General features: G+C 36.2%; 1 protein-coding gene across 4 annotated transcripts in view; it reads right to left on the bottom strand.

Annotated features, from left to right (window-relative positions):
* Positions 1 to 272: 272 nt before the first annotated feature.
* LOC582766 (SH3 domain-binding protein 2) overlaps positions 273 to 27789 on the bottom strand; it is a 37098-nt gene continuing 9581 nt past the window's right edge. For 2 of the 4 annotated variants that reach the window (XM_030992709.1, XM_030992706.1), the window contains 13 exons: positions 22304 to 22547; positions 21214 to 21328; positions 14147 to 14208; positions 13373 to 13614; positions 11975 to 12064; positions 9160 to 9390; positions 7817 to 8039; positions 7200 to 7263; positions 5407 to 5505; positions 4139 to 4224; positions 3015 to 3078; positions 1509 to 1571; positions 273 to 817 (listed from right to left, as the gene is read on the bottom strand). In XM_030992709.1, the coding sequence (XP_030848569.1) occupies positions 695 to 817; positions 1509 to 1571; positions 3015 to 3078; positions 4139 to 4224; positions 5407 to 5505; positions 7200 to 7263; positions 7817 to 8039; positions 9160 to 9390; positions 11975 to 12064; positions 13373 to 13614; positions 14147 to 14208; positions 21214 to 21328; positions 22304 to 22547 (1706 nt within the window). In that variant the 3' untranslated portion in view covers positions 273 to 694. Of the gene's footprint in view, positions 818 to 1508; positions 1572 to 3014; positions 3079 to 4138; positions 4225 to 5406; positions 5506 to 7199; positions 7264 to 7816; positions 8040 to 9159; positions 9391 to 11974; positions 12065 to 13372; positions 13615 to 14146; positions 14209 to 21213; positions 21329 to 22303; positions 22548 to 24930; positions 26878 to 27789 lie in introns of those variants that run through there. The other 2 variants (XM_030992714.1, XM_030992720.1) reach the window with 2 other exon arrangements.

Below are 27789 nucleotides of genomic sequence, written 5' to 3'. Positions count from 1 at the left end.
ACTGTTAGGAAGTACTTAAATGGAAGGAGAAGAACGTGTCCATCACAGAATCTGCATCTTAATCCTGTACCCTGATGATGATGATGAACCTCAAGGGTCTCCAATTCATATCCATGATGACACATTTGCTTTGTTCTCCAGCAATTTCTAAAAATGCATCTAGGTCTGATCTCAGTCATTCGTATTGCATCTTCCATTTATGCGAGGTCATTTTGAACGACGTTTTAACACCACAAGTCAATGTAAATGCCTCTAGGCATGATCTCTCTGCCTGCCTGAGATGATGATAAACTTTGTCTCTCAACTGCAGCATCTTGACAAATCAGCAACGTCCCACGATGCCATTTATTCATCTGAACATTATAGAAATGAAACGCTTCACATGGTCTTCCACAAGAGCCTCACTATTCAAAGCACCATCACAAACTTGTCCAATTGGGCTTGGGATATTCGTAATTTGGTCTAGAACCACACACTGCTTCAAACAGTTCAAATTTAAGATGCTTTTACGTGGATCCAACATCAGTATTTGGCTCTGTGAACAGGCATCTCCTGGAAGCTCTAGAGTCTTTCGCCATCAACTCTTACATTCAGACGCAAGCATCTGTTGCCATGGTAACATATGTAAATGACACGATGGTAAGCGTACCAGTAGAGAATCCCAGCTTCAGATTGTTTGTTTGTTTTCCTGCTCTCAACCAGCGAAAGCTTTCTGGAGATAGAGCTTGCTGTTCGGTAACGCGTTGGTCTTGTAATGTTCTAGTAACTTGAGGATGTTGTCAAACTTAGGGACATGGTCCAAGTGAAGATTGGAATCCTGAGGGGAAAACATGGAGACAAACATGAGTTGATGAAGCTATTCCTACAGTGTTGAACAACACTAACAGTGAACACATTAAATTTTTTCTTGAATGCTGTGAGCACCAAAATCGGTAGCCGAGCAGAGTTGGGGTAATATTGGAACGCTTTGAGCACCTTGCAGGGTGGATATGTGCACTATATAAATATCCAATATTATTATATATCAGTACATTTACTAAGAGATAACTCAGAATGTGACAATGTGTGTGCAGTTTCTAAATTCTTACTAGACAGAGATGGTCAAAATTAAACATGGGTTACTGAGATAGGATTGAAAAGGTTCTACATAATATTAAGGTGTCAATAATGATAAGAATATCAAGGATGGTTATAACAATCACACATGTTTATAATGATAACAAAATTATGGTAGTGATGATGATGATGATGATGATGATGATGATGATGATGATGATGGTTATGAATATGACAACAGTCAATGGTTACGTTGATGATAATGCTGATAACGACAATGATAGATAATGATGATAAATGATGATGATGATGACGATGATGATGATGACAATGATGATGACAATGATGATGATGATGATGATGATGATGATGATGATGATAATGATTACGATGATGATGATGATAAATCTTAGGATATCGATAACGGTAATGATGTTAATACCAATATTTACCTGATCTTGAAATATTTTATAGTGTTTACATCTGCAGTTCTGACTGTCCCATACCATAAGAACCTGCATGAAGAAAAAAATTGAGTTGATCTATTTGTTAAACTCTAGAAAAATGAAGAAAATTCACAAATCTTGCAAAGAAAATGTGCTCACATTCATGTACCTACCATGATTGACTTCTGAAATAAAAGGGAGTTTTTTTTTTATATGACATTCTTTCATTTCAGGTCTAACTTTCTGTATTTTTCTTTTCCCCTCCTTTGCTACAAGAAGCTCTTTATTGTCTCATATATCTATGCCTCTTTTCTCTCTTTATCTCTCTCTGTGTGTCTCTGTCTGTCTGTCTGTCTCTGTCTCTCTCTCTGTCTCTGCCTGTCTGTCTGTCTGTCTTTCCAAATCTTGCTCCCAATTGACACCCAGTTTCTATCTTAAAAACAGCTGCTTAGGCTGAGAGAGTCACCGTGTTTAAATAAATAAATGAAATGAAATTAAATGAAATCTTATCAAACATGTATGTCTGAATCTGACTGCAGTTCCTCTCTCTTTAGTGTCTTTGCCCATCTGTCTCTCACCTCTACTTCTCTCTCTCACATTAATCAAATCTGTTTATCACTGTAGCTTTATTGGTTCCATAGCAGCTTATATTTGTTTGTTAAATGAGCTGTGAAGAAATCACCACGGTAGTGTGCCACATCAAATGATCCTTCACGACCTCAACCCTAAACAACCAGTGAAATCATGGTAATAAAATCATGCTGCAAGTACAATGGCTCAGTGGTTTTAGAACTTGGTTACAAATCCACAGAATTCACATTTTTTGATAGTTTATTATTGAAGGAAAAAAAGATAATAATTTCTAAGGTTTTTTCCCTCTAATTTTACAGCTGGTTTAAGACTTTTAAAGGGCATAAATTGCCTACCGTAGTATAAGTCCAAATCTTGAATATAGCTTAAGTTTACAATGTAATGAACTTTTTTTTTCCACAATGAACTACCGTTATAACAAAAAGAGGTAGATTCTGTAGATTTATGACGTCCATTGAGAGACCAATGGTGAGAGCAACCAGTGGCATGAATGGCCTGCCGTAGTTAAAGATCACCTAAAGTTGATCTCACTCTTTGTGAAACACCCCCCTGGTGTGATACAGTTTCTGGGTTCAATATCCTAGCCTGTGAGTTTGTGCTTTGGCCGTGACATTATCTATATCCCCCTAAATCTTTACCTAAAAGTATCAAAAACTTCCTGTTTTCTGAGCCAAGTTATAACAATCAATCAATGAATATATTCCCTAGTTTTTAAATTGTTCTAATGCTACACATCTTTATTGGAAATATTTCATCTATATCAAGTTTTGGTTAATTTGGTAGGTTTATTTGCAAAATTAGGTTAAACAAATTGTTCAAAATTGCACTGTGAAATAAGTCAACCCAGCTATAGCAGAATGAATAAATGAAATACATCAAATTAATTAAAGCAGATTGAAAGAACTACAATCTAGAACATACCTGGCCATGTTCTGATCCTAGTCTTACTAGGTACATCCCATCACAGCGATACTTCCGTAAAAGACTGGAAAAATGAAAAGACAACAAAAAATCTATGATTAGCAACAACTCCCTTATTAATGACAATGTAATTGATTGAAACACATCTGCAACCCCTAAGGTACTGCCAATAATAGATTTCATGTTTTAATAATACACAATATCACTTTAAAGTAGATATTCATTGATTTTAAAAACTAACTTTATTTTCATTATTGCAAAGTTGAAACTTTGATTCGACAAGGTTATCAAAATTCAATGCTTGGAAACATTTGAAGTAATGATTATTATAAATTACAAAACGCTTATATACAACCCCAGCATAGCACCTGAAGAGCTCTCCAAACGCTGCTGAGATGTGTGAGATCACAGTATGGACATGACTTGCACAAGACATGACATCTCACACATTTTCAGTGCCTGGGTTTTCATCTTCTCTTGAGTTCTTTCTCTTACTTCACTACCGTCAGGCTAAATGTATAATCTATTGCCTCACTCTAAACCCCGCACATGGTTTTATTTTGATGAAAAATGCAGCGATACAAAAATAAAGGAATCTGTCGCTTGTAAACAAAATAAGACGCCATTGTATATTCAGCTGCACACACCGGGGTATGTTCGGTGTTTCAAGAGGAAACAAATGTCGTCCTTAATATCATTCCGGGGGTTTTTCAATTTGAAAGTCTGGTTTCTTTGATTGTTAATTAACCCCTATCCTGTGTATTTACAAGCAAAAGATTTTAGTTATCAGAATCGGGTCATATCCCCTTTTGAATGGTTTGACATGCCATTAGTTGATATACACTAAACTCGTTATAATTTGAGAAATAATAGCTTTGCAATTATGTTCATTCTCTATGGGATGTCATCTGCTTGGGCAGTGTTGGTCCATATAGTGACGTCATTGAATGTTTGATGTCAAGGAATCAAATTCTTGATATCAAGAATTACCACTGTTTTACAACAGAAAATCCTTTCTTGATATCGAGAAATAGGAATAAATGTTAAAACTGCTTTCCATGAATACGCAAGCCAAATACTCAGAGGTGAGACTGAAACATTATGAGCAGGGCTATAGGTCTTACCCTTCTGTGTGGATCTTGTCTGAGGACTGGATAGATGCTGCCTCAGGAAGCAGCACCGCAGGGGCTGGTCCACCTGATGGCCTGGGCTACAGAACAAGAAACGATGAGACAGAAAACTTGAAACAAAACTTGTAACGAAACTTGTCATATTTTTCTAAAAATCGTGATATTGGTAAATCTGATCAAGTTTATTTGAAAATGGGGTATTAATTACAATTTAGAGGGATTTTTGGACAAATCAACCTGTTAGAAGCAGGATTAGATGGGTTGGAATTATCTCATGGAATTTTGTAACTAATTTTCTTTCTTTTTTAAAGCAGGGTATGAGGAATCATTCTTGAATATCAATTGTTATTTTTCCCTATTTTTCAATACACATCGATCACCATTGCTCAGCGCTACCAAGAAAGTATTTTATAGCGCATCGCTTTAAAAATAAAATAAAATGCTATTGATATGAGTAAAGTCCAACCTGTCTTAGTGGCCACCTCTCTATAAAGTCCACTTCTCTATAGTGGCCAAGTATTTTGTCTCCCTTGAGACAAAAAATGTTTATCGTAGAACCTGTCTAGAAAGGCCACCTGACTACAATGGCCACTTTTACTGTTTTCCTTGAGTGGCCTTTATAGACAGGTTTGACAATGCCCTCGAGTCCCTGCCTTTAAAAGAAATAATAGGCCTGTCTTCATCAGCTTGAGTAAGTCAAATAACCCACTATTTTCAGACTCGGGATATTATCCCGAAGCGTGAAATTGCGTCTTCACCAGGCGGATACGCTCATCACAAACTAGCTCAGACGGGCGCAAATTAGCCCGCTATTTCCCAAATAGTGGGATATTATGGAAACAAGACCAAGATTTTTCAGGATATTTTCTTGACCAAATGTCCCGCTAATTGCAACTGTGGGCTGATGAAGACGCAATTTAACTGGTTAATTTGCGATCGGGATAGTTAAAATAGCGGGTTATTTAACAAACTTAGCAAACTCGAGATGATGAGGACAGGCCTTATGTTACCATTGGTTCTTCTTCGTATCCGGACACCTAGCTCCTGGACATTCACCCCCGGATAACCACCCCCAGGATAACTACCCCCTAGGGCAACTACCCTCTAGGACGACTACCCCCCGGGACAACTACCCCCCAGACATCTACCGTACCCCCTAAGGCAACTACCCCCCGGACAACTACCTCACAGACAACTATCCCCTACTAGGACAACTAGCCCCTAGGATAGTTGTCCGGGGGTAGTTGTCTTTGTCTTCTTACCTTGACTGGTGGTTTTGGTGTGATAATCTTAGGCTTTGGTCTTGTAGCTGGTTTGATGGCATCTGAGGGCTTGGCTGATACTAGTGGTTTCAGTACTGGCTGCAACCAAAATGAGGAAGAAAAAAACAGTATGATTAATATTTCATGTGCTTTTCATTATTACAAAAACAAACACTACATATAGATACATTTTACAGCAACTGTTGTATTCTAACATATTATTTGTACTTTATCATCCAAGAAATGAACACCAAAAAACAAAACAAAAACAAACAAATTATAATTACATCCAAAAGCTAATCCTGTATGCACTAAATTTGAGGTTTGCATTCAAGTCAATTCATATTTATTTCATTTCCAACAGAAAGATAAACAAAGGTATTACATTTTTTTCATACATAATTCATTTTTTCTTGGTAACTAAACAAATACAATTTTCACGTAATAAAATTATTACAAGAAATTCTTAATTTCTAAGGAAATGGGGCGATCCACTTAAAAGCAGTGCTTGTAATTGTGGATCCCCCATTGTTTTAATAGACACCATATAAAACTTATTTTCACACAGACTAAATATGTATTCTTTCCCATCATCTGCAAAATCTTGATCATGATTAATAATAATAATAATAAATTTATATAGCGCAGCTTTTATACAAAATATATTCAGCTGCGCTGGTTAAAGGGATCCGGTAACTTTGTCTCAGATTATGAAACAAAATTCTGGATTTAGCTCATGATGCAATGATAATAATAAACCTTTAGGTCAGTCAGGATCCCCATGACTTTTACAAGCCGATCGCCTGTCTGATTATCAAGATATTTATGATTGGAATTACAAATTTTGAAAACCGTTCGCCTGACGGTTTTCATAACACTACAGTCTATTGGGGAAAACGAGTATGGTAACACCGGTCACTCAAAGAGTTTTACTTTGTTGAGGCACTTCTTGATCATTTTGAAGCGCAATTTTTTTAGGGCTTCAATAGTACACCATATCACAGACACTGATAACACGTAGGGCGGTGTATCTCAGATTTAACATTGTTAAACGATCCCTTTAAGAGCTCCTTTTTACTAAATTCTACAAAAAAAAGATCTCTTAGTTCAACAAATAAGTTTTTAAATTGGATTTGAAAACATTGAGAGATGGAGTGCTTCGTATTTCTATTGGCAAGCTATTCCATAGTTTGGGGGCAGCAATAGCTGTTTTGCCATGGGGAATCTGAAATAATAATTTATCCGTGGAACTGCGCAGGCTATGACTGTGACTGGACTTTGAGTTGAAGTAATTCTTGGATGTAATTAGGAGCTTGACCAATCAATGATTTATAAACAATGAACAATATTTTGAATGAGATTCTTTGACGATTAGATGATTAGCTACCAGTAGGTATCACAGATGAAGGTTTCATACTGTAGAGACCTGTAAATGATCGACAGAAAAAGCAAAAAAAAAAGCAGGGGAGTGTTTCACAAAGATCCTAAGTTGAACTTATCTCTAAGTTGGACTTCACAATTATTGAAAGCCATTGGCATCTATGAAAATATTTTGTAAAAGTTATTTTAAAAGGCATAAAATAATGATTCAAATGATTCATATTTCTATTATCAAGTTCTTAATGTGGAATTCATAAAAAAGTATAAAATACTTGAATTTTCGGTTTGTAATATATTTCATCGTAAGGCTACAAATGGATATCCATAATGTTTAAGTCTAACTTAGAGTTAAGTTGGACTTAGGATCTTTGTGAAACACCCCCCTGGAGTCATTACAAAATGGCCAATCTTACCTCAGGACCACGAAAAGGTCTTTCTGTGATAGGTTTCCTGAAACTGTTTCCCTCAGGTCCTCTCCTGCAGATGGATAAGAAATAGTAGATTTTTTTTCCTTGTTTCTGTTCTAAAATACTTGAACAAATCACAGATTTTTGGTTTAGGATGGCCCATCTTCTTGGTAGTACAAGAAAGGTTATAAATTCAAGGAATATTGAGTTATGCTAAAAGAAATGCACTAAACATTTTATTGCAAATATATAATTGCTCTGGAATACTCTACTAGGACTTAATGAGATATATAACTCAATACACCTTGCATTGCAAAATATCTACAAATTAATTGTGAGACAAGTACTCATCAAACCCATCAGTTTAATAGTAGTTGTAAATTGACAAGCTACATTTAGAAATAAAGTAAATAACAATATTTTGGGAGGCAAACATAATCTTATCAAAATATGTAAAATGAATGAGAAGGACACAAACTCCTTTTTCTCTCATGCCCTAGTACCAAGTACTAGACTGACATCTGATTGATAAAATATCAAACAAAAATTTAATTTCCCTGAATGGCCAAGCAGAAATGGTCAGTTTGAGGTGTATTCAATGGTTTGCCCGAGGTATCACTCACCTCAACGTTGGTTTGTCTTCTTCCGATCCCTCTTCGATGGACGGCTGCCTGTTGGTCAGTCTCTTGCTTGGTTCTCTCCTCTTTCTATTCTCCAGTTCTTGTTGAAGGCTCTTTCCCATCGGCATGATCATCTGACCCATCTTTGGAGTACCGGGCGTCGGCGGTAGAGGTCTGCTTGGTGACTGGGCATCCATCTCAGGTGTGATGTAGTCCTCATCAAAATCTGGAATATCAAAGAGACATGATATGAGCAATAATAATAATATTCCGCTTATATAGCGCTTAATACAAATGTCTCTAAGCGCTTTACAGATATACTATTACCCCGGTCATTGGATTCAGTGCTGGGGGTCCCTGGGGAGCATTCCAGCCAGGTGTTACTTGACGCTCTCTTCTCCACATACCCAGAACATCCACAGTGACAGATGAAAATGCTTTTCGATCATATGCGCCTCGCCTCTGGAATCAACTGTCCCAGAACAGCGGTACAGCAGCACCCACACTAGACACCTTCATGAAGCACTTGAAGACTACTTATTTATTAGTTTATTTAGTTCTTTTCAGATGCATTATCATCAAGCATCATGAAAGCATGCAATGTACCACATCCATCTATACAAGTAACCACAAAGCCTGTGAAGTTGAAAAACAAAAACACTTATTAGTAATGTATGTCCTAACGTGCACCACGAATGAACTAAATGATGATTAATATTTCCGAAGCTACAATGAACATACCAACTGAATCTTTAATAAACAATAAACACATGTATAGTGCATATGGTGAAAATGAATGACAGAAAACAAGTGAAGATGTCACTAAAAATCACCTAAAAGTGGTATGCACTACTAGTATATGGATTGAAACCCACATCATGCCTGAATTGTTAATTTATTTATGTTCCTGCCATCCTGGTTTTGAAGCTCATTAAGAACAATCCTTTGTAAGCAGCAACACAGTATAACTCATCCAGTGACGAAGTTCTGCAGATAAAAACACAGGTAAAATCAACTCAAGGAAAAGGTCTTCATAGGCAGGTGGTCTTCATGCACAGGTGGTCTTAATGCGCAGGTGGTCTTAATGCGCAGGTGGTTTTAATGGACAGGTTATCTCTGATGCAGGTTGGATTGCACTTCAGTTATGATGGGTTGAGATTCTTTCTTGATCTGCAAAACAAAAGCAAAAATGGATAAGAAGGAACATGGAAAAGAACTCAGGCAGGATTCTGCAAGGCCACGACTAACAATCCATCTACAACACTTCTAGTCACTATTAAAGAACAATCATGCGCGTGCCCGAGGATCGATCCTTTCCAAAGACGGAGGATGATCCCTAAACTCACGGTGGATCTTAAGCGGTTCCGGAAAGCGCGGTCGACTACTGGGTGAGCCTGGTGCCGAGTTAGAGGGGACCTTAAGTCTCGTTCCTGGCATGGACGACCCCCTGATTGACCCAGATGATGAACAGGAGGAGGAGGATGACGATGAGGAGGAGGAGGAAGAGGAGGAGGAGGAGGAGGAGCTGTCATTTTGATGCTTGGTGGGATCGGAGTGAGTTCTAGATCCTAGACCTACTATTGATATTAAAGGGGTACAGGCATAGAAATAGAAATAGCAACTCGAAGATAAGATACAGAAAATCCTTAGTTATAATGAACTTAACAATCAAAGAAAAGCGACAAGACAAACAGGATGATCATCAAAAGAAAGAAACAAGAACAGCTGCAACAATGAGACAAACATACTGGTGACTTCTTCAATGACATACAGTAGACACTGACAAGATGGTTGAAAACAAAAGAATGAATAAGAAGATAAGAAACAAAAACATATACCGAGAGTCATCACAACAACATACATTATTACACGTGACACAGATACAAATACCGGTAAGGAATTGTGAAACAAATCCTCTTCCTGTTTATTGCGTATGATTTGTATTTTGTTTGTTTCTCACGGTCCCTCAGAAATGATAGAACAATCAAATAATGACAAAGATGCTACAGAACGAGGGATCAATAAAGAAGATTCATCCTCACTTCATACGGTAGGTGAAAACATGACAGACATACAGATAAAGATTGCAAATGTTTTAATATTGGTTATGACGTATACACATTATCTTCACTATCAGAACTTGCCTCAAACCTTTGCAATATCTGACAATCAAATCTCTACAAATCGAGAAAAAAATCTAGTATATAGGAAGACAGAGATTATCTTTCAAATCTTTTGAGTTTGCCTCAAACCATTATGATATCTGACATTTCCATCTCTAAAGTTTCAGAAAAATCTAATCTATAGGAAGGAGCCAAATATCTCTCATAAATCCTCTTTGATAGACATGCTTATTGAGTTGGATTTGTTTCAACAATGAAAACAGCCAACTCATACATGGTAGTCAACAAACAGAAGTTCCACTTTTTGTGACTTTTATCCCATCGCAAATCCATCGTTATAATCCCTCATGACAAGACAGATAGTCGTGAGAGTATGCTCTATTTAGGATTAGGATATCGTTGCATCTGTTGTAATATCCCTGATTATGAAACAGTATTTTATGATGGAATCATCCCTTTAGGCTAAGATTTGATGTCGAAACTGTTCTCCTATCCTTTTTGGATTAAGATATTCCTGAATCTGTTATTTCATAGTTTATGACAGGAAAGTTTTGGGTTGAATTATTACCCATTTTGGCTCATTTGTTCTCAAACCCCCAAATCTTAAATATCATCATTACATTTGATGAGACATAATTTCATGTAAGCGCTATCAATTTTAGGTGGAGATATCTTCAAAATCAATGTTGAATCTTCTATTAAAGATAGATGTAACTTGATCAATGTATCTTTTTTTCAAATTTTGCTAAAATCCATTGTTATTACCCTTATTACAAAAGAATAATTGGAATAAGCGGTATCTGATCTGCCTAAGGATATCCTTGAATTTGCTGCAACTTCCAAAAAGACCGGATTGTATTTCATGAAAGCAGTGTCCCTGTTGGCTTATGATATCCATATAATCCTTGATATATCCTTTGCTATGACAGGCTAGATTTTTTTTTGTATCAGGTTTTATTGACAATGTCCTGCCTGACAAAAATACACACAAACAGATAAATACGAATAGATAATAGAAGAGAACTTGGATGACAATGCTTTGGCCATGGGAATTTTCCTTAACAAATATAGAAAATATATAATAAAAGTAGAATAAAAATTGGCATTTCAATGGCAATAAAAATCACTCTTCCAGATCTAAGCAATTTCCTCCAAGCAATATTTACGATACCCTTCATAAATAAGCCTTGGTTTTATAGACCCAATAGAATTAAAAGAATGAATTTTTAAAGAAATAAGGTCTGTAAATACCAGAAACCCCCTGAAAGGAAATGTAATACTTTCAGTATATGGTTGCAAATTACAATTCAAGATCCAGACTTGATTGTTTTCCTTGTTATTATGTTGACTGTTAATTTGTTTTTATCATTCAACAATTGTTCAGATTTGTATGTTTTAATATCAGGACCAAAATGGAAAAAATTAACATATTGATCTTGTGTTCCTGTATAAATATATTTGAATAAGATACCAGTAGATAAAATATTAACAAAAAATAAGATCTTTCATAAACTATGGTGACGAGAAGCGAAACCATATCGGCATGGTTTGCTCATTTAATCAAGAACTGGCTATCATTTCTCATATCTGATTCTGAAGTATAGATCCCTCAATTAAAAATGCTACAAAGGCCAATCATACTAGTTATTTTTTAAATAAAATATCGTCTGCTGAGAGCCTGCAGAGCGTCAAGTCTGTGCGAAAGATAGCAGCTAATGCTTTTCTGGCGATCAACAGACAATTTTATCATCATCTACAGTTTCTTAGAGAGCAGATTTGCTGTTTGTATTCTTTCGCGTTGATTGAGAAGTCCTGAAGAGGACACAGAATCATTAAAGACTTGAGGTTATGGACAGATTATTTGTCTTGTCAACAGACAACAAGAATACAAACAGTCCTGTAAAGGACTTCCACATGTTTGTAAGGTAAATGTACTCTCCAAGTTATCTTCTCGCCTTGCAAACCTGTACTTTCAAACAACATTTACAGTTGCGTTTAATAATAGCAATACCCGATTGGAGGCGGAATCGTTTCTTACCTGCCTGATCTGCATCCATTGGTGACCTTGTAGACAATTGATTTGGTCTTTTAATGCCCGACATAGCACCAGCTGATGACCGCCTTGGACCTGATAATTAAATTGGGATCATATTTAGCATCAATTTTTTTTTTAATGCTATGGTTTATGTGCACTTTTCATATAAATAATCACACGTAGAGCTTTGAGAAAATCTACTACAGGCTCCATCGGATATGACATACATACCGTAAATCTCCGTGTATAAGGCGCACCTGTGTATAAGGCGCACCCCTATTTTGGGGGGGGGGGAAAAAAAAAAAAAAAAAAAAAAAAAAAAAAAAAAAAAAAAAAAAAAAAAAAAAAAATCGTTTTTTGTTTTGTTGTTGTTGTTGTTTTGTTGCCGAAAACCCACGCGGGGAGGGACCTTCATTTACATCGAGGTCCAGTTGAAGTTGTGAACTTGTCAAAAATAATAGCAACAACAGTCTAAGGCTTCATGATACCAAGTGTCCCACACCAGCCTCCTCACATCACCTAGCAGAAGCACTGTGTTCTATGCCAAACATCAATAGTCATGCATGATATGAATAGCATCCTCTAAATTTCGGACAATGGAGTACCTAGGATAGAACCTTGTGGTACACCATTTGTTATAGAAAAAAAAAATTGAGGAATTATTATTATAAACTACATATTGAGATCTATTAAAAAGATAACTTTCAAACCAAGATGACAGACAAATTTGAGTGTTGTTGTAGTTTCCGAGTGGTGAGTCACCACACTGATTACTAAGCTAGGAGACATTGCCAGGCATAGCGCCATAAATCAAAACTAAAAACTAAAAAAAAAAAAAAAAAAAAAAAAAAAAAAAATTCTGTACCTGTGTATAAGACGCACCCCCGACTTTCAAATTTTTTCGGCGGCAAAAAAGTGCGCCTTATACACGGAGATTTACGGTACCACCTAAGGAAAGCAAGAAAGGTGGTCTTTGAAAGCAGGTGGTTTTCTTGTACAGGTTCTTTTAATACATGTGTCAATGAGAAACACCAGTCAAGGGACACACACAATAAGGTCTTTATAGACAGGTGGTTGCCAAAGCGGGTTGACTGGACTGCTCTTTCTGATAGAAAACCCTATCAAGACTAATAAGCTCCTAATTGTTAAACAGTCAAACCTGTCTATGGCGACCACCCAAGGGAAACACAAACATTGTTCTTTGTAGACAGGTGGTCTTTGTAGACAGGTTCCTTTAGTACATGATTCAATTAGAATCCATTTTCAAGGAGACAACAAATGTGGCCTTTGTAGACAGGTGGTCACTAAAGCAGGTTTGACTGTTTCAGGTTTTTTTCATTTGTATAAAAACAACAGAGTATTACAACAACAAAAATTCAAAGAAAAAGAATGAATCCTCACACGAATCAAAATCGTCTGTACTTGTAGGTAACGATGGCAGGGGTCGATGGAGTGGTGCGTTAGGACTGGTAGGACTCGCTGTGTCATCATAGAGGGGCATCTCGATATCCTCGTAGACCAGGGGGTCATTTGATCCGCTTGTCGACCCCCCGCTGCTTGACCCCGAGTGCCTTGACTCGTCCTCGAAGAGCGTGTCTCGATGGCTGTTCTTGTATTTCAGATCCTGAAGGATTTTTAATGACCTTGATAGAAAACACAGAGAGTAAGTTCATGTGATGATAATGTAGATGTTCAGTGGTGTACTTCTTAGTGAAATGTTAAATGTTCTGACTCCTATATGTATATAAATGTATAACTCATGCTTGTCAACAGAATTTTAAATGAAAATTCCAATAATAAAAATTTATTGTGTTACATGTAGTGTTTTAACCAATTGAAAATGTTCTTGCTGTTTCTACAAAAGACAAATAAAAAGTGTCTTAATAGATTTTCTTGTAATTTAAACCTTGAAGATTTTGATGACTTTTATGAAACAAAGATGGTTAAAAGCTCATCATACGAATAGCTTTGGTAAGACTCTAAACATTCTAGTATACATTGTATACAAAACTGACACTTGCAAAATAAGTACCGGTAATCTCTCTACATCTTTTTTCTTTTCTTTTCTTTTCTCGGTCACGCATGATTCTTAACCCTTGAGGGGCCATACTTGGGAAATATTTCTTAAGATTATTTTTTCAATTTGTTCCATTTCACAGTCTGGGAGATACTTACTTTTCTCTTGCTTTTCCATGAATTGCTTGTTCCATAGCTACTTTGAAATATGCCATCCATAGCTGTATTAAAGGAAACAAAATAGAAATTAATAATCAAACTAATATTGCATGACAAAATATTGAATGGAATTTAAATGAATTGAATTGAATTGAACTGAATTTTCATATAACTTCACCAAATCCTACTCAAGAGGCTATTAAAATCATTTTCTGTCTCGCCAGCAGAACAGTTAACACTTTCTTTCTTACAGATACAGATAGAAACTGAAAGTTATTAAGTGATTTAATCAGCAATTACATCTGGTAATTATACTTAACAAACCATTGTTACATTCAGACTTTGCTGGTGAAATTTACAAAGGGTCATAACCTCCTCCCCCCCCCCCCCCCCGAATATAGAAAGATAGAAACTGAAAGTTATTAAGTGGTTCAATCAGCAATTATATCTGGTAATTACCCTAACCCAACAATTTTCACATTCAGACTTTGCTAGAGACAGTTGTCAATGCTCATAACAAAATATTAAGCCCAGCCAGAGGTATTATTTTAAAGTAAGTAAGTCCTGTCTAGCGTGAATATGTCTGACAGTCAAGGAAAGCAGAACAATGGGGTATAGAAAGAGAAACTGTTGCCAATGGCTGATTTCCGATTAAAAGCTACTACTACAGAGTAGTACTACAGCCACTACTACTAAGTCGATTGTTCAAAATCAATGCACTTGAAATGAGTGGAGTTTAGAAATGTTAAATACTGCTTGAATAAAATTTTGGGTATATCAATTTGACCTCTTTGTCACTTCAACAAGTTCAGAGTATGAAGACTTTGTGCATGCACTCAGACATCACAAAGACATGCACTTGAACTTGCCTGACAAAGTGACATTTGGACAGATAGGATAAGGTGAGTCGCTAATTATGAACGGCAGGCTATGACATTATATGGATGAGATCACTGTCAAAGAGGGGGTGCAAGGTTCATCTTGATTGACTTCAACTCGTCTACCTTGCTTCTTCAAGTGTCCCTCTTTTATTTTACAAATAAATAATTTTCTTCTTATCTCCTTCCTATGCATTCTCCCTTCCCTCCCTTCTCTGCTTGCTTCCTCTATTTATCTCTCCTTCTCTCCTCCCTCCTTCTTTCTCTCCTTCCCCTTTAGATTAATACTCCCTGCAGAAACATACAAGCAGGGATTCAGGAATGATGCCCGGGGCCCTCTTGCATAAAGAGTTGAATCTAAACGCAACTCTAAAAATCAAACGGAGGTCCGCCATTGCATAAAGAGTTGCGTTTGATTTTAAACACATCTTTCAAGCAGATAAAAGGATCAAACGCAACTTTATGACAGATATATGACCAAACACAAAGTTGTGTTTGATTGCAAGTTGCGTATGATATTTGCGTTTGATCTGAGTTGCGATCAATTGCAGCTTGACTTTTACGCAATTAAGTTTCCAATTATTACAAAGTGGGATGCATATTTTCTTTCTTGCTTTCTAAGTAAAAGGTTTCTAAAACAACAACTGGTACTATTGCCAAAAATATGTGAAAATACATTGAAATATGTTAAATGATATGATAGTAAATTCATTCTAACAATTTGGTATCCATTTCCTTTCTTGTCAGAGAAAGAGTGGATATGAGTACAAGACCATAGATAATATTAATGCACTGCAATTAAGCACCTACGTTAAAATCCTTAGCACGACATCCTTCTAAAAGGAACCTGCAGAGTATTGTCATAAAAGTATATGGTAAGTCTAAGTATAAGTATAATTACAAGTTGAAGTATTAGTATTTAAATATAAATATAAGTATAAGTACAAGTACAAATACAAGAATAAGTATAGAAGTACATGTAGAAGTAGAATTAATCAAGACTACAATTATCACCACTAATTTGATTCTAAATTTATGTTCTAAGAGTAGTATTATGTTGACTTTTATAAGAAAAAGCAAATTAAACAATGACACTTTCCATATATATCAGGATTAATGCTAATATCCATAAGTGATTCTAAATATATTTTACATGAGTGGTTATCTAATGCTCATAATTCTTTTTCAAGGAAAAGTGGTTATTATTACAATGGACATACTCAAATGCCGAAAATACATCAAAATTTCAATTGAAATTCATGCCCTTACTCCCAACTTGGACTCTCGCCATTATAAACAGAGCCTCTTGCCAACGTCCTCAACCAACTACAACAATTTGGGATTGTCTGTCGTTTCCTTGATTTCCACAGTAATACCCTCCAAATTGAATACACATTTCTTAAAGATACATGATATCATAGGCAAATATGCCTAGTGAAAACAAGAAGACTTGAATATATTTGATGCACATGATTCGAAGGAAACAAAGACGGAAACAAGACGTACGTGTATTGTTTATCGAGGAGCCTCTTATTAAAAGATGGAAAAATAATGAAATTCTATTGTTATTTCAGCTGCTAAATCAATATAACATGATTGAAGTTACAGTAATATAATCACATGGTGTTATCATTTAAAAAATATCTAGCTATTTCTGTTTGCTATCTATTGTGGAGTGTTTTGTTTAAACTTTGACCGATACGTAATCTATATATGTATGTCTTACGAAGTAGAGGGAATTCCAGAAAATGGTAGCAAAATTTACCATTTTGAGTTTATTCATCTTTTTTTTTTTTTTTGGGGGGGGGGTATATAATATTTCATGTGTCATACTGAAGCCGATCAAGGGATAAAATTCTCAATATTTGGAACAGTAACTGTCATCTTTACCAACTATCAAAATACCATGCATTAATAAACGAACTACTACATTATTGCAAAGAATATACTTTTCATATATTCTTGCTTTTGTTCTAAAACAATATTACAGAATTTCTTATATTCAGCAAAGGCAGAGACTTGTGATGTAGTAACTATGACTGCATCCCCCTTCCCTTCCCTTTCCCCCTTCCTATCAAATGACATGTAAAACTTAGTGCGTTCATTCATTGACTAAGGTTTTGTTCACATATGATATGATAAACAGCCTAGGCAAAATAAAGGCCCGTTCAGAAAAGACGAGCTAAAACACTGTAAAAAACAACAATGCTGCATTATTTTATGAAATGAATAGCAACTGTGCACAACAAAGGTCCTACATGTACTGAGCTCTGTGTTACAAGATACAGAAATGTGAATCATATTACACTTTAAGTCATCATTAATAAAATTTAAAAAAACACCTTGGGGGTGTTTCACAAAGATCCTAAGTTGAACTTATCTCTAAGTTGGACTTAACAACTATAGAACGCCATTAGCACCTTTGAAAATATTTTGTAAAATTTATTTTAAAAAGGCATAAAATGTTGATTCAAATCATTCATATTTTCTATTATGAAGGAGAGTTCATGTTCTTGATGTGGAATTTATGAAAAGTCTAAAATACTTAAATTTTTGCTTTTGAATATATTTTATTTTAAGGCTACAAATGGCTCTCCATAATATTGAAGTCCAACTTAGAGTTAAGTTCGTCTTAGGATCTTTGTGAAACATCCCCCTGATGTGGTAAACCTTAAACCTAGTCATATGTGAACGAGCCGTAATACAGGACCCCTACTAGTCAGTCATCGGGTCGGTAATAGAATCCTTTCCTCTCCTGTTCAAACCGGGTGACAAGCTTCCGCTTTCCCTGGGAAACCCACGCTACGGATCGGAGCTCCGACTCATCTCTTACTCGTACGTGTGACGTGTGACATGACCGAACAACTGCTTTATAGTCTCCCTGTCAGTCGTATTAGAGGTACTTCAATCCCATGACGCGGTATTGAAGTTTTGACGTTAGAATATGATCTACGTCTAATGTATTCCTTATCATAAATGACTTGAGCGATGTTGCAGGGTATGGCACTTACTGGGATCCAATGCACATGGGCCCTGGGGAGTATTTCACAAAGATTAAGATCAACTTTAAGTTGGACTTAACTATGGCAGGCCGTCCATGCCACTGTTTGCTCTCACCATTTACTGGCATTGGTCTCTCAAGAGACGTACAAATCTTGGTCACAACTCTACAGAATTTAAATTTGTTGATAATTCATTATTGAAGGAAAAAATATTATCTAAAGATCATTATGATGAGAGCAAACAGTGGCATGAATGGCCTGCCATAGTTGAATCCAACTTAAAGTCGATCTTAGTCTTTGTGAAACACCCCCTTGGTTTGATATCATCTCTTAACCATAACAATTATCTGGACCCTTGTGAAAAAGGTAGTTTGGAACTCTGGATAATGTTACTCATTTGCGTTGGCATTATCTTACTTTATCCCTTTAAAGAGTATAAACTCAGTTGTTCATATATCAATTATGAGTTATTGAACTCAATGACTACATATTTTTAGACTAAATAGAAAAAAGTGGAAAGTGCCCCAATCAGTAAAACAAAGTGCCATCTATAAATCATTATAATCATTCTCACCATCATCATCATCCCCATCACCATCATCACCATCATTAATTATCATCGTCATCATCTTCATTATCATTTTCATCATCATCATTACCATCATTAATTATCATCGTCATCATCTTCATTATCATTTTCATCATCATCGTTACCGTAATCATCATTCTCATCATAACCCCCATACTCATCATCATCATTATCACTATCATCATCATAATTTTCACTATCATCATCATCACCACCATTGTCATCAGCAAATCATCATTACCATCACCATCATCACCATTATCAGTATCATCATCATCACTATCATCATCATCACTATCACCACCATCATTATTACCACCATCATCATTACCACCATCATCATCATCTTAACTTTATTACATCACTCTCAATTTGACATCATTCCTTTTATTAATAGCATCATAACTTCTTGAATAACTTATATGAGTCTACCGATACTTCGCACTACACTGTGCCCTTGGGCGACAAAGAACTACAATTGATAAAGCCTTAGAAGAAGGCCAGTGCTAAGAGGTACCACATTGCTCCATGCACACTTGTTTTACAAGTCACATGTTCCCCATGTGACTCAATTGAATTCTAAATGAGGCAGTCCGATTCACTGCTACATGTATAACTAGTAAAAACATGACAATGTAAGTTGTTCATCAATCTCGTATGAAGTACTTGAGCTATAAACATTTTTCAATATTTCATCATTTGTATTGTGAATGAGAATCCTTTTGTCTTGCGGGAAACCAAATTCTAAAATTTCTTCCTAAAAGTTTTTACGTCTTGTTTGTTTCTGAAATGATTATTTAATTTTAGCTGTTATTTCAATATAGGTATAAGGGAAAGACAATCTACATCCTGAAATGGAATGAAATATATCACCAAGCAAGTATTACAAAAATGTGTTCATTTTGGGGACTAAAATATGCCTTCTTTTTTGCATTTGCTTCAGATTTGGATTATGATCTTGAAATATTTTGAAACGAACCTACCTTAACTAATGCATTGTCTACATGATACATATGTTTGGACATTTTCATTTTCTTTTAATGCTAAATATATTACTCATTGAGGATGTAGTATTGAAAATAATAACGCTAGTGATTGCGAGACAAACGAATATCACTAGCGATATTATTTTCAATGCTTTCTTTTGTTTGAGGACAATTACAAGGAATAATCCAAAGCAAGGGGGTCCTACTTTACATTTCCAACAGGTGATTATCAATAATTAGGGGTCAATTTTCAAGTTCAGAAGGCCATTTGCTTATCAACAATCATTTTATGTTGATTCTTGCCGAACCATCTTAAGAATTTCACTGTATACTCACAAATACTAAATATATCACTAGCGATTTTAGTAAAATAAATTTGTAGGGATTGGGTTGGAAAGTTTTCCACCTTATCACCTTTGTGGGTCAAAAACATCCGTTGTTTAGCTCTGCTGCCGATTTTTTTTTCTACATTACTATGGCGATGTATTTTCTGTCATGCATTATAATCTGATTAGAAATTATGCCATCTCTCCTTCTCTATCTCTTCTCTTCCCCTTTGGACCCTTACCAACTCTTCCTATATTTCCTTCTTTTATCAGTCCTTCGAGCTTGAGCTCTCTTTTCCTTTCTCTTTCAGCTCGTATTTTGATTGTGATGCTGCTCGTCCTATTCTACTTTCATATTCACATTTATATTCATACCTGAATTTATTCATGATGTGATTCAGAATGGTATTTAAAATTCTTGCTATGTATAAGTCACTGTCTTGTCATGACTATTGTTTTATTCTGAAAGCCGGAGGACCGTACCTGCTCATAGACTTTTTCTTTATAGTCTTGACGCCCTTCTGGCTTTCAGCACACGACACCATGTTTTTGTCTTGTGTTTTATATATTACATGTTACACCAATGGAAAACAAATTTCTGTATTATATTATGGACAAATAAAATCTTGAATCTTGATATCCTTTTAAAACAAATATTGGATAAAGATTGGATTGAATTGGAAATAGGAAGAGCATGTCAAAATCATCTTTTTATCACTCCGTCCTTTTGGGTCATCTCTTGGTGTGCCTTACCCCTTGAACAAATTAGCGGATGTGACCCACTAACGGGACACACAGGTAGCAGTTCAAACTTTACTCCCTCCTTTTCATTTTCATCAAAACTTGGTCAACAAAAATTGAGTCATGCAGCCTCCAGCGTAGAAATTAATATTTCCTTGTAGCCCTGACCAGTCAATTTCAGGAAAAGAAAAAAAATGCAAGGAAAATTTTAAGATGCTTATAATTCAGGCCAGGACTTCATACTTGACTTTATGACGCCACCAGGCTGTCAACCACAAGGAAAAGGGTTAAAATCTTTGCCACAGCGCTAGGACATTAATCTACATTTGACACACGCAACCCAGGTGATACAGATAGATATCTAGTATGATTATTCCTTGAAACGCACAGTGCGCTGGTAACAGTTGCAAGAGCTAAGGCAACATGATCACATTCTAAACTCTTTGGAAGTGCAAAGTTGTAACATCATATCATGAATTAATGTGCACTTTACAAGGAAGGAATAATATTATCTTTCAAGAATTGATAAAATATGCAGTACAAACCTTCATTTCTTTTTCTGATGCTGCATTGAAGTACCACGTTCTGGAATCTGACCTCAACCCAATGATCTTAAATGACCATTTTCTCTCGTCTGACACCGCCTCATCTCGCATGACCCTGGATTCAAATACATAAATAAAATAGAAAATATAGTTGTCAGGTATACCTGTATGGGTGTAAAGTGGAACAGTGATTTTTTTTGTCTTTTTTTTTTTTTTAAATCATCTTTTCAGAGTTATTCTGTAATTTTCTTTATATTTTCCCTTATAAAAATGATGATAAATAACAAAATTATGTAACTTTAATAAATCTGGGAAATAGGTTGATAGGCCTGTTGGCCTTTGTTATTCCTGTGCATTATGAGTAGTAAATCTCTGTTATATACATGTATACACATGTTGATTGTATTTCTTTGTTTTTTAACCAAATCTGGAAATAAACTCGAAATTTGAAAATGGCTTTGAATTGGTGATTGGTTATAATGACAGAAAAGACATATTTGTTGCAATAAAGATGTGTTTTTCATTAGTTCATCTTCATTATAAAAGCATAAACCAAGTATTTTACATATAATGTATCATGGAAAAAGAGTGTGTAGTGTCACTGATTACAAAAACAATGCTATTTTAGACGATAGCATAGAATTAAGGGGAGAGTTCTAAATGTAACACAACTTACATCATGACAAAGTTATGAACTGGAGTTTCCCCCATATTAAAGTGATCTAGTACCTCAGAACTAAATTTTCAATTTTTTAGAAGCTTTTGCATCTTATGATGTGACAAAAATATTTTGTCTTCCTTCTTAATTTGGACAAATCCTAATCATGACCAGAGTCCTTACATACAAACCCTATACATATGTGCGTGTGTGTGTGTGTGATAATTTTTTGTTGATTTTTGAACAATTTAACATTGGCAAATCAAATCAAATCAATTAAATCAAGTAACCTCCCTTACCTTACTTATTATAAACCCAGTGTATTTCCACTTCTTCTGTATTTTGTTCTGTAAAGTGCATAGAAACATGCAATTGTGCCTGTGTGTTTAGATACAAAAATTACAGTTAAATAATCATCATCATTATTATTACCTGTTGTAGCCTGTCAGGGAGAAGACTCCCTGTGGCTTCTTGGCCTTGTCGTCCCTGAAGTACAATACATAGTGCTGATAGATGATGACGTAGCGTAGCTGCCACCTCCTTGACCGGTCCTGGAACCCCAGAACCCTGCCCACATGCTCCCCGACCTCTCCTAGGACATCCACCTTACGATCCTGAGCCTTCTTGTAGAGGAAGCCAGAGTGCATGACATCTCGGAGGAGGATGTCATGAGCACCTGAACGGAAGGAGAGAATAGTCATTAAAACAATGTGATCCTGGACCGGTCCTGGAACCCTAGAACCCTGCCCACGTGCTCCCCGAGGAGGATATCATGAGCACCTGAACGGAAGGAGAGAACAACCCTTAAAACAATACATTCTTGTTGATCCATTATTTCAAGTAGTTCAATACAACTGCTCTGTGCCAAGCTAGTCAAGGTGAAGGAATCGTGTTCTTGGTTCCTGGTTCAGAGGAACTCATAGACCAAGACATCTTGGAGAAGGATGTCAAAGGAACCTTAAAGGGGGTGTAGCATGGCAAATACTGGTTAACGCCATCTACGACTTCTTATGGACAACTGCACGTTAGCGAATGGACTTGATAAAAGTTCTCATCACGCTTCGGTTTCGCGTACTGCGGTCCCGTTGTCCGTAGTCATATTATACCCGATTGGCCCCTATTCAGGCCACAGGAAAGACATGTAGTCTCGTCATGCTACACCCCTTTAAGTGAGAGAAATTGACCATTAATACCAACAGAATATTTCAGTTTGTACAGGACATCTGTTCTGTGCTTATAATAAAGAATTATAGTCTTAGCTAGGGAATGTTATTTTGAAATTGGTTTGTGTCATGTCCCAAAGCCATCATGGAGGAACTCAAAAGACATGTCTTGAAGGAGGAGGATGTGCCATCTACGAGGAACATTAACTTATCAATGATTCAGATATACATAACATACACAACCAGCGCATCGTTTCATGGTGCCAGCAGCTCAATGAAAGGTGTCATGTACATGTACCTCTGGGTAGGAACTGCATGTTTCGACACACTTTGAAAGCAATGCAAATTATATATATTCCAGCAGTGAGCAAATATAATTTGACAGGTTTCATATCATCTTAAAGCCCATGAACAGTTTTGATAAAACCCTAAAAACTTTTTGCCAGCTTTCTTTTCACTGTATTTGATAAAAAGCAAAATACCGACAAACCTACATGTATAAAGCAACCATGAAGTTCCGTCTCCTCCTCATGAGTAATATCAAACAAATAAGATTTGCAAAATAATAAACATGCCTGGACCAGATATATAAATTCCTTCATGCAACGGCTACATGTAAAACATACTGTAGCTGTGGCCAGTGGATCTAAGAAACTTTGTAAAAAATATCTGTGAGGTTCCAATGTGGGACGATCGAGGCCTGCTCCCGGGCCAACAGCAGATGTTTTGTAGCCTAATAATGACATTCCTTTAAACATAATTTTATCAAATCACTTAAAGAATAATCTTCCACCAGAAATCTTAGATGGAACATCCAACATATACCTTATGATACAAGAGTTACAATATTTGGATATATGACAAGTTCCATTCCAATTCCAGTTTTGCTACCAGAACTAGATATCATCTGTTAGGATACAGAAGGATATAAACTTGTATACTTAAAGTCTTCAACATCGACTTCATCCCTGCTGGTTCTCAAAAGAAGATTCTTACTTTTAAATGGTGTCAGCAGTGGGATATATTAGTACAGTAATCAAGTATTTTGATCTACTTTATCATCTTCCCACCTTTCAGTTGGTAATTACTTGCAGTTAACAACTGAATTATTTATAACTGTTGTAAATTTGATACTTTTTGTGTGTGTTTTCTATGTTAAGTTCAAGAATGAAAGGTGGACTGGTTGAATTTAATGGGGCCTTTGTTAGATAACTGTTAGATGTCAGCTTTCATATTTCACATTCTCAAAAAACTAATTTAGTTGTTAGCTGTATGTACTAATATACTACTTTAATGTTAAACAATTAATGTTCCTCCAGGGAAAATAAATCTTTTGCAAAAGAAGTGATTAACATTTTCCTCCCATGGAAATGGCACATTTCATCAAATATGAATCATGAATCTCGATGTCTATTCACATTCTTCTCAGGGAACAAGAGAAGTGAATAAACAGAGATTCTCGTTAACAACTAAAATCATTCATAACCTTACAAAGTTTTGTCATTTTTAAGCACTTTTAAAGAATTGATTCATTCAAGTTTATGTTTTTTAAGAATGTGACATATTAAAGCTTATAATAATATTAATATTATTCTGTGTTTATATAGCGCTCAATACATCGATCCAACGATGTGCCTAAGCCCTTTACAGATATATTATTACCCCGGTCATTGGATTCAGGCGTACCCGCACACAATGTACGCACATTTTCCACTCCCTGGGGAGCATTCCAGCCAGTCGCCATACATCTAAAAGTATTCAATAAATGCCCTATAATTCAACCGGTCCACCTTTCATTCTTGAGTTATGGAATAAATAACATTTAATGTACAAGGGGTGTGAATAATTCAGTTGTTCACTGTATGCAACAGCGATACTGTAGTGGATTCAACTTACATCCGTCAAATGTAAAGGATACTATGTCGCTCGGCATCGTTGAAAATCCTCTTTGGCAATACAAGTCTTTTAATAGAACTTATTATCACAGTCTCCAATCCTGAATAAAGTCCTATTATCATTAGATATAAGTTACAGGATATCCATTGGCATACTCACAAAGTAGCCATAGTTTTGTCAACAACTGCCATTCCGTTATTAAAGATATTTGGTATGTTCCCTCATGATTAGACGATAAAGATGCCAGACACTTTCAAAAGCCTTGAGGTTGTACTCCGCTTCAAATGTTCTTCACTTTAGGTCCTGTGATAGACGGCTCATTAGTGTCCGGACCTAACAACTCTTATCACTTCAATACACAACGGACAGACATCTCAGCGACCAATGACTTTTCACCTAGTAATTTCTGTAATGAATTAGTCTCTAAACTGTCTTTATTTATCCTTGTCTTCAATGGACACTGTCCTAAAACATTCCTCAGATAGCTGAGACAATTAAAAAGTGGTTGATTAATTAGGCACTTCCGTCAGCTTTAGATAAACATATTTATGCACGTATCCTGTGAACGATCCTTCTGTAGTAAATTATAGAAACCTTTGAGTCTAGTGGCATTAATCAGGGATTCCACTGGAGTACTGAAACATCCACATATGGTCTAACCTGCACATGCAGCATAACTTATAGAGCTGACAAGATACATTAAAGAAACCTGTCTGAATTAGACTTTTATGGTACTCTCCACAACTGGTATATTCACAAATAATGTCGAAACAGCATCTGAAAAGATCAACATCCATTCAATCTAAATCAAGTTTTTCTGTCCGGGCACTGGTGCTACTTCTAGCATTGTCAGGAAATGCACACAATAAATGCAGATTTTCTGAGTGCGATCTCCACATAATATCCAAATATTGAGCTTTCATTGTATTCCGTTATGACATCATGCAAAGGCACTTGCTCATCAACAATCAACGTGCTTCTGAAAATAGGAGTTGATTATTCGCCACAACAAAGGAGAAATGGGTAGGGTCCTTTTTTAAACAATACTTTACTCAGGACTGGGAGTCCCCTAAAGAAGTCCCATTGTTCAGTACCTTTTGATCCTGTAAGACAAGTTTGTCAGTTCAAGGTCGTGCAACATCACACGTAAGGTCATTTCTTTACAAATTAGGCAGAAGAAGAATGAAGTCAAGTTTGCTGAAGGTACAAAAGTAATGGCAACGTTCCAAGCGCTAAAATCTTCTAAAAAGCCGGCAGGCCCATAAAAGGGGACTCGGCTATCTGTTGTAGAGCTGAAGATTGCTCTTCGTACTTTTCATTACAAAGGGTTAAAAATAATCTCCATTCCATACACTAACTGTATCCTAACTAACTTTGCATATAATGTCAACCATAAAAGCTTCACAAATCAGCTATAACTGAAGAAGAAGAGACAACCTTTGCCAGATCGCACAGAAAATGACTGTGTACATGAAATTTGCTTCATGGACTATTGTTCCAGAATCTGAATGTCGCAGTACAAATTCTCTTCACACGATGCGACGGCGAAAGATTATCTGTTCCTCAAAAAATGTCCAATTCTGAAGGTAACTCTCTGTAGTCTTCTATTTTGAAATGTAAAATCTTGAAAGTGATCGTACTCCAAAGAAAATAGAAGGACCATGCCCTGTGTGCCACAATGAAGTCCTAAACAGCGTTTGAACGCCAGAACAAACTACAAGCCCCTAAAGCGTACTCCCAGAGGCTCCAAGAATTAGTGATTGCTTCCTCAAAACACAAGCAAGATCCAAGCTATCAGCTGTGCGTCTCTCCCAAAACTCTAATTGTTCAATTTCCTCGACCCAGCTATCTCCATGGGACCTGAGTCTCCACGAGGACAATGTGGGACTATGGGGAGCAGGTGCCCTGCCTTGCGGGTGTTGTCAGCACGGTGGCTTGGAAAGAGATGACTCCTTTTGGTAATTCGACTTAAAGACCTTTTTCTCACTTCTCCTGCTTCGAAGAAGGCGATAATAAGGAAGTGTTACTGATTAGCGAATAGTTGCAGCAATTTCCCCAACCAATCAGCGTGCATGCACAGGATGGGGTGAAAAGACACAGAGAGAGAGAGAGAGAGAGAGAGAGAGAGAGGGGGAGAGAGAGAAAGTGTGTGTGTGAGAGAGAAAAGATACCAAGAGAAAGAAAGAAAGATAGAGAGAGGGAGGGAGAGTCAGACACATTGTATTCTAAACTTCAACCTCACAAAAGAGTTTCACTCAGCAATTGAAACTGTCATACCATATAACTTTTTGACAGAACATCATTGTACTGCTGCAGTTAACTTTTCAACAATTACCATAATGGCTGTATGTGCACTTCAAGTGTGTATTCCTAAAGATTTCATAAATGTTGCTTTGCTGTGTTTACATTTGTTTCTCACGCTCGTATCAGTATCATCTTCAACTAGAAATTGTCTAACACGCAATAAAAATAAATTGTTGAAGTTTTAAAGAATGATCAATTGTGTGTGTATACATTGTAAATAATATCTGTAAGATAAACTCCAAACCTAAAATGAGTAAAGCTTTAATACATGAAATGTCTATTATACATTAGACTGGGGAGGCAGTGGGTTACAGGGGTCTGACACCCCCCCCCCCCCCTTTCTATTGCTTGTCATACATTTGCGTGTATTGGACAAAACAATTTTTTCTTCCAATACCTTCTTTTTTTCTTTTCTTTTTTTTTTTTTTGGGGGGGGGGGGTCTCATTTCTTTGAGTGCTGAGTCAGCACCATTAAAGTTCTGATGTCTTTGACATATTTTTGTTTTTGATTCTAATGAGAGGTTGTTTTTTTTTGGGGGGGGAGGGGAGATGAAA

Source organism: Strongylocentrotus purpuratus, unplaced genomic scaffold (genome assembly GCF_000002235.5).
Source record: "Strongylocentrotus purpuratus isolate Spur 01 unplaced genomic scaffold, Spur_5.0 spur5_contig_847, whole genome shotgun sequence".
NCBI classification, from domain to species: Eukaryota; Metazoa; Echinodermata; class Echinoidea; order Camarodonta; family Strongylocentrotidae; genus Strongylocentrotus; species Strongylocentrotus purpuratus.
Note: the sequence above shows the minus strand (reverse complement) of the source record. Positions and strands in the feature narration are given on the sequence as shown.